Here is a 15204-nt window from a genome sequence, read left to right as displayed (position 1 = left end):
CAACCTAAGTAGGTCATCTATCCTTGGCTTTGCGCTGCCACCAGTTTCCGGGCTGGTGCGGTGTGCGTGCAACGCCTCATGCGCCGACAAATTTGCGCGCATTACCGGTCGCTAGTTTTCCCTCTCCCAGGTTTCATGCGCAGCGTACAATCTCTTGTTCGCTGGGTTGAGCACTAATACATCACATTGTTGAAGTCGCCGACACACTAACTCGGCCTACATGATCGAACATGGTTGTATGGTCACTGAAATTCTTCTATTAAAATCACTTATTGCACAATCTATCCACTATAGTATAAACAATCCACGTGCTGGCTAAATTGATATTTCATCGGAGAAGACTTAAGTCTCGAGTGTCATGTCTTAGGTTTAAGGCTTTCGTAAAAGAATAAATGAATAATTAAACATCTGAATGGTTAACTAAAGCAATGAATATACAAATAGAATAAACCAACACAAATTATATGCATCGATTCACATCATTTCACGTATCATAATTTAATAATACACTTCAGGACCACACTACAAATCTTCGCTCTGGCTTCACACCACACAATAATCTAGTAAATCACATTTTCCGCATTCCGACGTCCCTAAAGTCTAAACTAAAACGGCCACGAACAGCTTCAAAATAATGAATTAATTCCTGTTCTAATTGGACGCATGGTGATGAAATACGAGCTCTCCCCTGCAAAGTCTGCGAGTGACTGATAGAAATAGCTGAACTTCAAAAATTGTTGATTAATGTTGCTCACGTCAACTTCCTTCGTAGGTGCCAATATGTCAAGCGTCTTTAACAAATGTTCCTTTAATATGTTAAATTTTCTTTCAAAGCCACAGCATAAGCGATGTCTTACAATAAATTTCAAATCGATTATGCATGATTTTCTCAGCTATGATGCTCACAGTGCGCTTAATATCCGTGGCGATTCAAAGTTGTATAAGAGCTTGCCGCTAGAAATTTGTTCCACAGAGTTGTTACAGAAATCCTGCATGGTTACGACCGAGAAAAGGTGCTGCAATGTTGCCAGCGTTATTGCAAGAATGACCTTATTTGTGAGTCGTGATATGGAAGGTTACGGTCTAGTTCCTCAATAAAGAGAAGCGGTATAAGCTGCACTGAGCCACAGGGTGTTGGCGAGGAGTGTTATAAATCGAGTGTACAGATAATTCCGCATTGATGATTTCTCCATTTAGGTCACAAAAGATATTAGATAATGCATTCGTTAACGTCTATATCGTGATATTAGGTGTGCTAAGTACTGTACAGCGTACACACGCTTCAGAAACAATGGGTTGCTGAACACGAAAGTGCATTGTGATCATTACACTACATATCTCTTAGACGAGTCATATTTTAATATCATGGAATTTTTACATGTTAAAAGCTGGTTCTATTCACGCTCTTTTTGGCACTGAAGGAATTTTTGCATTATCTGTTAAATAAATAATATACTCGTATATTATGACATTGACAATCATTGGCAACTTTTAAGCAAGTTTTTCCGCTGTTTCATATTGATGGGCAAATAATGTTTAGTACCATTTTTGGGCCAAAATAATGTATCGCTCTTAATGAATTGGCAGCTAAGGTTTATTGACATTTGTCAATAGCGTCCGTAGAAGTCAATAACGTCAATTGTGTCACGGCCTTTGAAGCTTTGAGCAGGAATGTAAATTGCATCCCAGTGGGCTAATTCACTTGAAAACTGTAGTCCATGCTGAAAATTGATCTTCTTCAGTCCATTCAACAGGTGTAGCATTGCCAGCTATTTGCTTTATCAAAAGAAGTAAGGGAAGTTTAGATAAGACTTCCCGGCCTTCAAGCCTGAACATTTCTCTATTGTCAGTTATGGAATCTTCACTTCTAGTTTCCTGCGTGACAATATGATATTCGAAGCAACCCTCAATTTAACATCAGCTACCGTCAATAAAAAAAATAAATGAAAATCTTGATCAATTAAACCTTTTTTGAGTATTTTGGATATCTGCGTGCATATTTTAAAATTTGCTTCTAATTCACAGTTATGCCTCATTTCATATACAAATGAATCATAATATTTAGACGTTTCCTAATAATTCAGGACATAGAAATACTTGCCCAATCTGAGAAATGGTCGTACAACGGTTAAATTTGTGAATGTAAGTTATTTTTACTGAAGTGTACGCAAGTAAATCTTGTCAATATTCAGTGTAGAGAAAGTCAGTACGGAACGAACATAATTTTAAACGATATGGTGTGACTTGTCTGATGATGGGCGTCGCAGAATGGTTTACATAAAAATCTCAAGTAAGGGGCTACAGTTCTTATATCAGCACTGCGTTCATAATTTAGTGAAAACTATCCTAAATTTCTTCAAAAGTCATAACAATTTAATTTATGTGCAAAAATTTTATCTGCTTCAGTAGATCTCCACACACCATATGTCACTTATAATATTATTCTACGAATATTTCTTATGAAAGTACCTTCGTTTTATCAGCACACACAATCATCATGCATCGCGCATCGTGCATCAGGTGGCCCAAATGAGGGCGGATGAACGATAATCAGAGGCGGCGATCCATCGTGGCCTGGGACTGCTACGTCCCAAACATATACTAAGGAAACACACCATGTAGGCTTGGGTGATATGCCTGCCATGCACACTGCACAGTAAATTTGTGGCTTCCGTTCGCTCCGTCGTGAGGTCTCTCACCTACGACGCTCGTAACTCGGCGGCGGTCAGCGCGCAGCCTCTCGCATGCAGCGCACCGCTACTCAAACAAGCGCGTAACTCTCGGTCACGCCGCCGCTGCTCCCGCTATGATCTGAACTGTTGTTTAGATTGAGCACGAGCTTCCTTCACGCTCTTTAGATACATTCAGTGTTCGTAAACAGGTCCACTGCAGTCCGTGATCCTTGAGAACTTGAACTCACGAGTCTCTAGAAAGTCAGACGTTCTTTTATTTTGTATTTTTTTTCATGTTAGAATGACTACTCATAATGTCAGGTTTTTGTTCTCCGTCATTCTTACATTTCAGTTGTTTAGAATTCAGATTTTATGAACTAAATCAGTTTAGAAGTGGTTACGAGTTTGGAAGTGCTTTGTGACTATTCAGACCATTTGTCGAAACCTGGAAATGATTTGACAACATAAGACTGATTAGTTAAAAGACAACTTACAAGAGTAGTTACAAGAGTACTCTATAGGAGTTCTTTATCCTCTTTATTAAGATATTTGGTTTCGTGAAATAATCGCATCACAATGATGGAGCTATTGCTCCCGCCGCCTCCTGAGTACTGTCCTCCATGGATGATGCCGGCTCCGGTGCCGTCCATGTACGGTAGCATGTCATATCTTCCGCCCCCGCCCCCCTACACCACCATCAAGCCCTGCTTGTCACAGCAAGTAAGCGCTTTGTGTAGATATGCTTTCAGGAAATTCAGATATACAATTATAAAAATAAATGTGTTATCATGATACGCAAAGACAAAACGGTGCAGTGCGGGTGAAGTAGCGCTGTTAAAATAGTTAATATTAGTAATGCAGGCTTTAAAAGTGATAGCTTGTATCGCGGTTGAAGTATATGCATCGAATGAAGGAGTTTCTAAATGTCAACACTAATGAAGGGCACTAGCCTCACATTAAAACAGTAAAGGTTGTTAAAGTGTTGCATCTCATTGTTGGTTTATATAGTGGTCTACGTTGAGCTCCAGTCTCTTGTGATAAATGCTGGTCATGGTGATGAACGTGATTCGTCAAGTGTAGCGTTCTGGTCATGGTCTTCTGTGAGTTATGGTGTGGAGGCTTCAAGTAATCTTGTGGTATGTACACCAAACACAAGGCATATATGGTGTTGGTTTTATTTTATGATCAACGTGCAATACAAAATTATTCGATGATTTCGCCGCTTCACTCTTCCATTCGATCTCACATATATATTATCCATCGAAAACTTCGTCCTTAGTTTGTCCTTTTAATGCTCCTGCCGATGCAGCAAACGCTCTGTCACATCTCATGAACGTGATAAGAATACTGTTATGGAACCCCGCTGTAGTTCTTGCAGTCCAATTGTTTAGGAAATAATGGGCTATATGTCAAGACATCCTTTAGTAAACGAACTTATTTGTTACATTCGAGGTCATCTTTTGTTTGTGATACGTATTTTAGTTTTCATCTTGATAGGCTATATTTTTATATGTATAAGAGCAACACGCGTTATATGAACGAAAATTTATCGTTTTTCGGTAACGATGAATAGCTTATTATAGATAAATTTCTTGTTAAAAGTGTTTTTTACATAAAACTTACTTCAACATGCTCATTCATATGTAGTCTATCAGATTGTATGTGGAATACAGATCTATCAGTCATGCGTTCTGTTATAATAATACGCTTCATTGCAATAATATTCATGTCTGATTGACTGTGAGCACAATTTTTTGTGTATTTTCTTGTATTAAATCTTGCTATGGTGTTCAGCTCCAGCGTGAAGCACAATTTCAAGTCACCCTCTCAATTAGGGAGCTGGCCAGGTGGAGTGCAATAAAAAAGGGACTATTCGCGGTTGTCTTTTGTAGAGGCCAGGGTTAGGTGAAGAAGCTTCAGAAGAAACCTTTCCCTTACTTTCTCGGTTTCTCCATAGCGTCTGTGTAGGTCACGCGTCTGCTATGTGGGAGGCCATTCCAGTCAGGACTTGCTTTGGTTTATTTTCGCGATATAGAGCAGCAGCTATACCGCGTTTTGAAAGCCTGGCTACCACGAGGAAATGAAAAATAAATGTGCGCTCATGAAAAATGTTGTCAACTGGCAGGCGAGCCCGGCGTAGTCTCCTATAAATAATACCAAAGAATCCCTTAATTGAATGCTTTGACTGACATTGTAATAATTTTTAAAGCTGAAATAAGTTAAACAGAGAAATGTCATTCAAATCATAAGTTGCCAAAATAATATCCAACAGCTTCATCCGTTGATGAAGAATAATAATAATCCGTTTGAATAATATCCGTTAGCGAAGCTTCAAAAAATTTCCGTTAAAATCAATTTCAGATTCTCCTGATATGATAGGGATCATAGCTAGAGACGCGTCGGAATATCTCTTAAATAGCTATACTGTATAAGGCTACAAACTCACTAGCAAACAAACCTTCTAAAGCATACAAAGTACTGATGATGTATACATGTGCATACACTTTGCACGCGTTGAGATAATATTTAGAAATCCTGCAGCGCATTTTTGATGTTTCGGCGAGAAATATGTTTATTTTGGAACATTTTAATACCTTAATATTTGTTTCGTAGCATTCATACTGGGAGTTCTATGAATAAATACTGTAGTTGGTTCACATGCTTTTTTAGGCGCGCGAATAGTTGAACTCATTCATGCCTGAACGTTTCGGTATTTCTATGAAAAATTTATAATTATAAACGCAATGCGTAATATCCTTGTTAGAAAACCGCACTTTCTTCCCACGAGCCTCGCGCGTCATGCTATCCTTGGTCTTCCTATCATGGAAAACGGAATATTTTAAAAATACCTTCGTAACTTTCACTCGTTTTTACTTGCGTTATTTGCTCAATGCCGAGTTTTCCTTTCTGAAAGAGTTGTTAAGGAAATAAAACTGGATAATTTTATGTTCAGCTACTACAAATATACAGAAAATTGTGAATCGTGTCTTTAGATTATGCTGATAAGTAATCACTGGGCGCATCCTAAATCAATGAAAAATTAATTTCTCAGCTTTTTGGTACATTTTTTACTGTTTGAAAACATGTCAAACATCCGAAAATGTCTATGTAAGTATGTATTGTATGTTTTATTAACGAAATAAGTAAACATATACACTCGATCTCGTTAGAACCGCTTCATTGTGTGCAATGTTGACGTTCTGATTTCTCTTTCGAAGTCTCGGGGCTTTCAGTCAAGTTCCCGAGACTTGATTGTCGAGACTTTCCACGGAATTAGATGAGCTTGCCATATGTTCCTACGTGTAAACTTCAAGCTCTGGGAAAATACTATTATACAAATTAATTTCTAAAAACTTTCACGTTCCGAGAGATCTAGTAGCTGCTGAAGGTTAGCGCTAGTTCATTTTACATTGATAATATTAAAAGAAAACTCTTGAACGCCCCCATTTCACATGGACCAAAGAAGCGTGTGACAGATTTGTTTAGCAGCCATTGTTCTAACAAAAATCTGCGCGTTAAGCAAAGCTTTTTTTATTTTTGTATTAGGAAACTAACAGTTTTAATTCAGTTGGCATTTATTAGTTTATATACAACTGATGAGACGTCTTTGTTGTGCTCAGGCGTTGTTCAGCGCCGAAGGGGCAGAACACGGCCGACGGCTTGTGACGCCGCAGCTCAATGGCTCGGACCCCGCGGACAAGCCTCACACTCTCGAAGACTATGCAGTCGACCACTTCAGGTGAGCGACTCCTATTTTTCTTAAACCCCTTCCAGCATAATGAATTTCACTTCGCGTCGATTATTTAAAAGTTTCCCCACACATAGTACGAGAAGTTATAGTTTATGTTTGAATTATTTGAATATTATGACGTGGATATTGGAGTGTGTCATTATATTTTTAAGAAATACTTCTGCGTTCTCATAACTTTGCTCCAAAATGCGGAAAATTCAACTAATATTTGTTCTCAGACCTCCGCCAAAACGCACGATGTCGCGTTCGATCACCCTCGCCTCAGCAAGGCGGCCGGGCGTTGAGACTCTGTGGCGGTACTCGCGCGAGCCCATCAAGCAACCTCTCCTGAAGAAGCTCCTGCAGAAGGAGGAGCTCGCTCAAGAGTCCGTCTACGCATTTGCTGCTATTCTCAAGTACATGGGAGATCTGCCATCCAGGCGTAACAGGACTGGCAACGATCTTACCGATCAGATCTTCGACGGACCACTTAAGCATGTGAGTGGAGGTTACCTTGTCCTAATAAGTTTTAACATAACATAACATAGTGATGTCGGCGCTGAAGTGTAGGCCTGATGTGGCCTGCCGCCGATTCTTTTCCTTTTCGTGCCTTGTTCATAGATCTAAACTCGTGTCATTTGACCGGATCTTTTCATGACTGGCGATAGTTTGAAGTAGCTACTAGACTTCCACCGGGTTTTGCTGGATAGTTTCGTTGTTTTTTTTCTGTCACTTAAAATTTTATACTATAGTATATGTGACGAACTAGCCGCAGAAATTCAAATGACAATTCAAACTTCGGATGGTCTTCTTGTCACGCCTAACAATTACCGGAAGATATTTGTAACAAGCTTCCCCCTATTGGTTTACTATGCTTAGCTTTGGCTGGACGGGGTCGAAACGCCAATGACAAAGCTAAAGTATTTAAAGATAAACAGCAAACTATTAACTTAACAAATCAGAACGGGTAGTCTTTACAAAACTGATGCCAAATAGGAAACTAAAAAATTTACAAATCTGATACTGGGAAAAAATGTTTGCAAATAGGACACGAAACGAGAGAGCTAGAGTTAAAAGATTAAGAGCGTGATCATAAAATAGACAACAAAGGATAAATACCTACACAGGACAATCCAATTATATTCACAAATTTCCCAGTACTTGTCAATATATACTAATCCCAACACTATCACATGCAACAACTCGTCTTAGCGTTGGAGTTAAAATCCTATAGGAGAGGAATCAGTACGCCGTTCGGGATCAGCAGCTTAATCTGACTGACGGCTACAAAAAAAAATATAACGCTCACGTTACGCTGGTCACGCTTGATCTTAGCGGTCTAATGGCCAGTAGTAGGGAATTTTTAATCCACTACATTAAGGTATACTTTTTTAATATAATTATTGTGTGTTTATAATAAAATAGCATCTTATAAAATTACCTTCATTTTTATTTTATTATATCCACTCTCAACGATTTTGTCTGGAGAAATATATTAATTTTTTATATTACAGGAAATATTGAGGGACGAAATATACTGTCAGATGATGAAGCAGCTCACTGACAACAGAAATCGGCTGAGTGAAGAAAGAGGTTGGGAGCTGATGTGGCTCGCTACAGGTCTCTTCACATGCTCACAGACCTTGATGAAGGTAATGACATGCGATGAAACGGAATGAGTGTGATGGAAGAAAGAGACATACAAATGGATTTTATTGGTTTTAAATTATCATGAAATAACAAAAAATCTATTTTTAATGACCGCTCTATCAAATAGTTCCATCGTAGTGATACAACTTTACTATGCAAATGTGTTCTGTGTTATTGGATTTTTTCTCATGCTTTTTATACAGTTCTTGTGATGTATACTCCGTCACTTTAATATACGGGGGGTTCTCTGACTCATCTGGATCTTCTTTCTATTCTGGAATTTTGTTAAGTTGGGTCTCTTAAATCACGAATGTGGTAAAAAAACATTATATATGGTTTCATTTTGATATCTGAGTTATCGCAAAATAAATTTTGTAACAGGAGCTGAGCCAGTTCCTGAGATCGCGTCGGCATCCGATAGCGCAGGATTCGCTGCACAGGCTGCAGAAGACGCTCAAGCACGGCCAGCGCAAGTACCCGCCTCATCAAGTCGAAGTCGAGGCCATCCACCACAAGACCACTCAGATCTTCCATAAGGTACGTAGGGTAACATATAACTGATGGTAGCTATAATGTATATTTACCTGGCGTTAGTTATGAATGACATTGGCGTCAAGTTTTTCATTTGTTGGTTAAGAATAGCATTGGCGGCGGGTTATTCATCTGTTGACGCGTTGTTATGATCCAATGGTAATTCAGATTCCAGTTATACCCGTAAATGGAGATCCAAATTTAATTACAATGTTGCTAGAATTTCGTGCTTAATGTCTTAGATGACTACATTTTATTTTATTTTTAAGCTCATTCATTTAGTTACAAATAAAAAATAAATTTCAGCCCCAATTAAGTCTGAATTTTGTGTGAAAGCCTACATATTAGCGCCATGTTTTTCAGGTGTACTTCCCTGATGACACAGACGAAGCATTCGAAGTTGATTCTTCTACGCGAGCTAAAGATTTCTGTGCATCGATTTCCCATCGTCTTAATCTGAAGAGCCCGGAAGGATTTTCACTCTTCGTTAAGATTGCCGACAAAGTAATTTCAGTGCCCGAGGGAGACTTCTTTTTCGACTTCGTCCGACATCTTACCGACTGGATCAAGAAAGCCCGACCCTCCAGAGACGGTAAAAAAATCAAGTTTTGCAGTACCGAGATGATTTCTCGAAGATATATACTAGCACTTTTTTGAGAAACGATTTGGAAGAAGACCTGAATTATCTGGCGTCTTTAACAAATGATTTCAAACTTTAAGTCTTTTGCAATCTCTTGTAGTTCACAATGTCCCGCAGAAAAATAAATTAAGCTCAACTGAAAATACTCAGCATGTCCAGGCATTAATCAAGTATTTAAATTTTATGAGTGTATACAATTTTCATTCCCAAGAAATGTGATAAAAGAACTACGTATCTCTATACCAGCCATAATTAAAATCAGTCGAAATTTTTACTAGCACAGATGTTTCTTTTAGCTACTTTACAATGAGTATCCATGCGAATGTTATAACTTGTTTATTATTCCTTAAACCTCAGGATCCACGCCTCACTTTACCTATCAAGTTTTCTTCATGAAGAAACTGTGGACCAACACAGTCCCGGGCAAGGACAGGAATGCCGACATCATCTTTCATTTCCACCAGGAGCTGCCAAAGCTCCTCAGAGGTTAGTTAGATTATTATTAAAAATAAGAAACGTGAAAAATCCAATATCTTTATTACCAAGAGTCATACTCTGAATACAATCATGGCAAACCCAAAATTCTTTACGATGAAGTATTCTCAGCTCTGATTTTGATTGATTTATATTTATTCTGCATCCGTTTTTCAGGCTATCATCGATGCACTAAGGAAGAGGCTGCGAAACTTGCCGCTTACGTATACAGAGTTCGTTTCGGCGACAGTAAGCAGGAGTTCTCCGCTTTCCCGTGAGTAATAAATGCTCTTAGATATGTTGACAAGAATTATTTCTTTATTTGATCCGAAGAAATGATCGGCATTTTTTATTCATGGTTAATTTTTTGTAAAATTTTGTGTTGTTTTGTAAAATGCGTGAAAATTTGAATTTCAGACAAAAATCTCATTAGTTTTCAAACCTTAGTTTAACGCTTCTTTTTCATGAAAATAAAAGCGTCTCGTATTTCGTCTTAAATAAGTCCCCTAATTCATCAGGAACCTGTTGAGAGAGCTTGTCCCCGCTGATCTCATCAAGAGCCTCAGCACCAGCGACTGGAAGAAGAACATCCAGCAACATTACACTCAGGATGCTGGTGAGTGATCAAATAGTTTTTTCATTGCGGGTAATAACATTGATAGATTTGATGATATCTGTCAGAAGCACGATAGAATGATTTTAGTAGGACTAAATTGATCGGAAATAATTGAAATATGATGCAATTGTCTCTCGCTTATGCAGGCATGAGTCCTGAAGACGCCAAGATAGCTTTCTTGAAGCTGATATATCAGTGGCCAACGTTTGGGTCGGCTTTCTTCGAAGTGAAGCAGACGACTGACCTTAACTACCCCGACCACTTGCTCATCGCCATCAACAAACAAGGCGTATCTCTCATACATCCCGCAACAAAGGTCTGTCTTGGTTCCAAATATTTCTTGGAATGTTTTATGTTGTTTAATGGTCTGGATGAGAACTGAACCACATTGATACGATCGGAGCATCAATAGCTTGTTTGTCAATTTAGTAATTTATGGCGTCAGTGCTACTGTATTTCCTCGGATTACTCCATCACAGAATACTCATTCTATCTTTAATACTCTTAATACGTTATTAAGAGTATTAATTCAAAAAAATTTTATTTTCAAAAAAGGAGACGTTCTAGTGAGCGCAAAATAACTTGCACTGATGGTTGCCGCTTAAAATGTTCTCTGTTGCGTACAAACGTCCGCAGGTTGCTGCAGTCAATAGTTTACGTATAATTGTATGTTCCCGAAGAGTGACATACTGCGGTAGAGGGCTAAAAGTGATCGTAAATTTATCATATACTTTTTTTCTCACAGGAAATCCTAGTGACAAATGCGTTTACGCGGATCAGTAACTGGTCGTCAGGAAACACCTACTTCCACATGACCATCGGCAACCTCGTGCGCGGCTCGAAACTTTTGTGCGAGACGACGCTCGGCTACAAGATGGATGACCTCCTCACCTCCTACATATCCCTCATGCTCACCAACATGAACAAGCAGAGAACTTTGAGGAAATAATATTCCAGCCGAGGTGGAAAAATAGATGCTTATTTTCAAGATAAGTTTATTTATTTCTGTGAATATTAGCCTTAGGTTTGGTTAGACTAATGTATCACATTTCTAACTTTATTGCAATATTATTGTAGAATTGTTTTTGTGCAATTATTGTGTTGAATAATATGTTGAAAATGACTTAGGTAAGATACGTGTCGTGAGACCGAACCCTCGAATAGTGAGAAGAACTGAACGATATAACTCGGCAAATCAGTCCTTTAACTGTTCATGATCACGAGCATCGTAGCTATATCGCTGCTTAGCTATATCGCTCAATTTAATTTACTCGATGAATGCTCATATTATCTTTTTCCTATTGGATATCTAATATCGTTAAATTTGATTTGTAATCCTCAACTTTACATTCATTTTTTAAATAATGGAGCCTAGCTAATCATCTGGATTCTCTAGCCATATGAGTTTGATCCAAAATATGGTAAGAGACGTACTACCTGTTCGTTCGACTAATTCGCTCCTCTGATCATCGAAGTAATGCTCAAACACTGCACAAATTAATCTCTTGTAAATTCAGCTATTTAGCGTGATGTATATAAATAAAATATTAAAACTAATAAATGTCGCAACATTCGTTCTTTATGGCTCCTTGTTGGAATGAGATTCGTAAATTCCGTTACTCCTGTTCGTAGTTGAACTTAATTAACTGGCTAGTTTCAACGGCATTACCTGACAGTTTGCAGTTTGAGATTAGACGATTGAAGCACTTGATCATCGATTTCTTTGTTCTTAATAAATAAAATTTGTATTATAAAAGAACTTCTTACTTTCCAATAACGTCGTCTCAAGCATGCTAATTATGCTTCGAGGGAGGACTTTGTTACAGGTTTGACGCTATAGACGAGTTCTATGCAACGAGGTTGAATACAAAGGTTAACAATTTTTTTTAGAGAAATGCTGGATTCGTCTAATGTTTAGTCACTACTGCAGCCAAGCTTCTACCAGCACTTGAGTCCACCAGTTTCTAAACAATGTCAACACAAAGAAAGAATATGTTGCTAATAAGAAAACACTTCGAAATTGAATTGTTGGACAACTCATATGAGATGAACGCATCGAACCACTGACAGTTAAGCTGTACGCAAGAGTTTTCTCAGTGAATTTATAAAATCTTATAATGCAAGACCAATTGCATGTTCAACCAATTTCTGAGCTGTGAGCAGGGCTGATGATAGGAATTGTAATAATCGCTCATAACTCGTTGCAATGACTCAATTAATTATGATCGCATGAACTAAAAAATCGTTCATTTTAAGCATCAATTATTGATAAAAAGTCATAAAGCCGAAAGGCATTTCAAATGATTGCCATTACAGAACGCCTCAGAGAAACGCAAAATACTCGTACATACAGTTAATACTAGAACATTCAATAAGAATTATTTAGAAACATATGAATGAAAGTACGCAAGCTGGGGTTTCTGACTTTATTCATAAACTTGCAGCATGAGGGGATTTGTATGCAATTAACCCGTCTGCTGACGACATACATCAATGATAACAGTCACAGATAAGATACGAGATATGAACACTCGATGGAAATGATGACCTGCAACATCAGCAGTGATGAACACAAGAGGTTACTTACTAGTTAGCTGCAGATCTACTCCGCACTTCAAAATGTGTTAATTTAACGTGTCATTACAGTCTCGAGAGAACGAACCCATGCGATGTGTTTAACTAGAAAAGCGAAATAAAGGCATAAATGAAGTTAAAAGACATAGAGTGAATTTTGCTATGCCTTATTTTAGAAGATCCGGCTCCTGCAAAATTTTACTCGAATCAATAAATAGAGCTAGAATCTTTGAATATGTATATATATATAATATACGGAGAAGTGATGATATAAAAACATCTTGATCTGTTGACTCCTTCAGATTTGAATTATTAGAGCTCAGGAAAGTGAAAAATCCATCGTGAATAATTTTCTTGCATATAAACTTTAAAATTTCAACAATCATAAAATAATTATAAGAATTATAATGTTACACGCTTGGTTGAACCGTGTTTTAACCAGAAATTTGATAGCAAAAATAAGCCGCAAAAATTCATAATTTTCATATAACCTTTTCCGGGAAGAATAATTTATTTGAATCAAATTCTACAATTCAATGTTATTGAATACTAGAATGCGTTTCATCTCCTCTGTACATAAATGTGAGAGAGTTAATTAAATATATACATAAAATGTGAGTTAAAGTCGACTAATTGCAAACGAAGTAGACGATTAGTTACTCTGCAGATGAATCTCTGACAAGTTCTAAAGAGATTATTCCTAAGCCCTAAAACAGGGTAAGAATTGTTGCAAAAATGATAAAATGTTTCTGCCATTGGTAGAAAACAAGAGAAATCCAAATTTAAGTGATTCAGGGTAGTGCATTGCATAATCAGGCGTCATTTACATCGGCCTGAATCAATTAGTTGGGTCTAGTTCACAAATCGAGGTTCGCAATCGACAAACAGTTACAAAAAGTCGCAATCTTATGACCTGATACAATTTATTTCTCTTAGTTTTTGATTGCTAAATTGAATGTAAGCCCCTAGATAGAAATTAAGAAATTTATGTGTCCGAATAAGTCATACAGCATGCTTTTCCGTTCAATCGGTGGTCGTATTGATGAAGGTATCCTGCAGCTTTATCGTTCACTTATCGCCCGTTGTCGGTGATTACCATTATCAGAACTGTCCCACCATTTAGTCAGCTGTAGCAATGACAGCCTCCTATGTTAACTATACTTTTATGATCGCTGAAACAGCGCTATAAATGAAATGGAAAGCAAGGCATAACTTGATCGTTTAAAGCTTATTTTGTTGAATACTATATAGCTGTAGTAATGCCTAAGCAAAAATATGGAAAATAATGGAATTTTCAATAAATAGCGAGACGAAGAATATGGCCATGTGACCAAACTATCACTTGAGCGATTGTATAGTCGCGATCTAGTCAGGGTCACTCGCGACCAACTCGTATGTTCTCCGCGAAGTTATGTTGTCACAATTTCTTCGTCATTTTGGTTTATGTTGTCACAATTTCTTTGTCATTTTGGTTTATGTTGTCACAATTTCTTCAACGTTTCGGTTTATGTTGTCACAATTTCTTCTTCATTTTGGTTTATGTTGTCACAATTTCTTCGACGTTTTGGTTTATGTTGTCACAATTTCTTCGTTGCTTCGGTTTTTGTGTCACAATTTCTTCGTTAAGATGGTTCGGCCGTATAGACATAAATTTAGGAACGGGCGAGGAAAGGCTCTTCACACTTCAAGATAAAGAGAAAAAATTTATGACAGATAAAGGCAAAAACAAATGTTTGTGTTGTTAAAAACAGTAAGAAAAAACCGTAAATTCGGAAATAGGTCGTTACAGCGACCGCACATACTCATTAGTGAGATGCCGCGTTAAACAATAGTTCGATTATCTAAGTATCGTATTAAATTGAAGGCAAAGTGCATATCGTTCATTAGCTTTTTATGCCCTCTTAAATTACACAATGCTGACATTTTGTACGACAGCCGAAACTTTTCAGCTGAGGCATTAATCCAAAAGAGGGGAAACAATAATAAAGTTTCTAGATCAAGGGAACGAGGTTGTCGACTGTACTCCAAGTGCCACATGATCACAAAAGGTTTTGGAAACCTCCATCCAAGAACTTTATTTCTCTCTGATCTGAATTTAATGCCTCGAATGAAAAGTTCCGACTGCGACTGTTTAATTTTACTGTCGTAAATAAATCAGCCGATGTCAGGAAACGCATAATTCCAGGGAGGACGAGAGTAGGCTCAATGGAGGCTCAATGCGGAATTCAGGGGAGGCTCAATGCCGAAAACTGTCTAGCAAAAATATTGATTATACCCAAAACTTTCAAGTACTCAATAAATGGAGCATGACATAAAT

General features: G+C 37.8%; 1 protein-coding gene across 1 annotated transcript in view; it reads left to right on the top strand.

Annotated features, from left to right (window-relative positions):
* Nucleotides 1-12063, top strand: part of LOC108676328 (myosin-VIIa) — a 30166-nt gene extending 18103 nt beyond the window's left edge. The window contains exons 12-21 of the mRNA XM_018164391.1: nucleotides 6293-6411; nucleotides 6642-6900; nucleotides 7917-8054; nucleotides 8434-8589; nucleotides 8947-9175; nucleotides 9581-9709; nucleotides 9875-9971; nucleotides 10216-10313; nucleotides 10460-10629; nucleotides 11059-12063. Of these exons, the coding sequence (XP_018019880.1) occupies nucleotides 6293-6411; nucleotides 6642-6900; nucleotides 7917-8054; nucleotides 8434-8589; nucleotides 8947-9175; nucleotides 9581-9709; nucleotides 9875-9971; nucleotides 10216-10313; nucleotides 10460-10629; nucleotides 11059-11262 (1599 nt within the window). The 3' untranslated portion in view covers nucleotides 11263-12063. The remainder of the gene's footprint in view (nucleotides 1-6292; nucleotides 6412-6641; nucleotides 6901-7916; nucleotides 8055-8433; nucleotides 8590-8946; nucleotides 9176-9580; nucleotides 9710-9874; nucleotides 9972-10215; nucleotides 10314-10459; nucleotides 10630-11058) is intronic.
* The last annotated feature ends 3141 nt before the right edge of the window (nucleotides 12064-15204 follow it).

Source organism: Hyalella azteca, unplaced genomic scaffold (assembly GCF_000764305.2).
Source record: "Hyalella azteca isolate HAZT.00-mixed unplaced genomic scaffold, Hazt_2.0.2 contig1885, whole genome shotgun sequence".
In the NCBI taxonomy this organism is placed as follows: domain Eukaryota; kingdom Metazoa; phylum Arthropoda; class Malacostraca; order Amphipoda; family Hyalellidae; genus Hyalella; species Hyalella azteca.
This window is presented reverse-complemented; position numbering and strand designations above follow the sequence as displayed.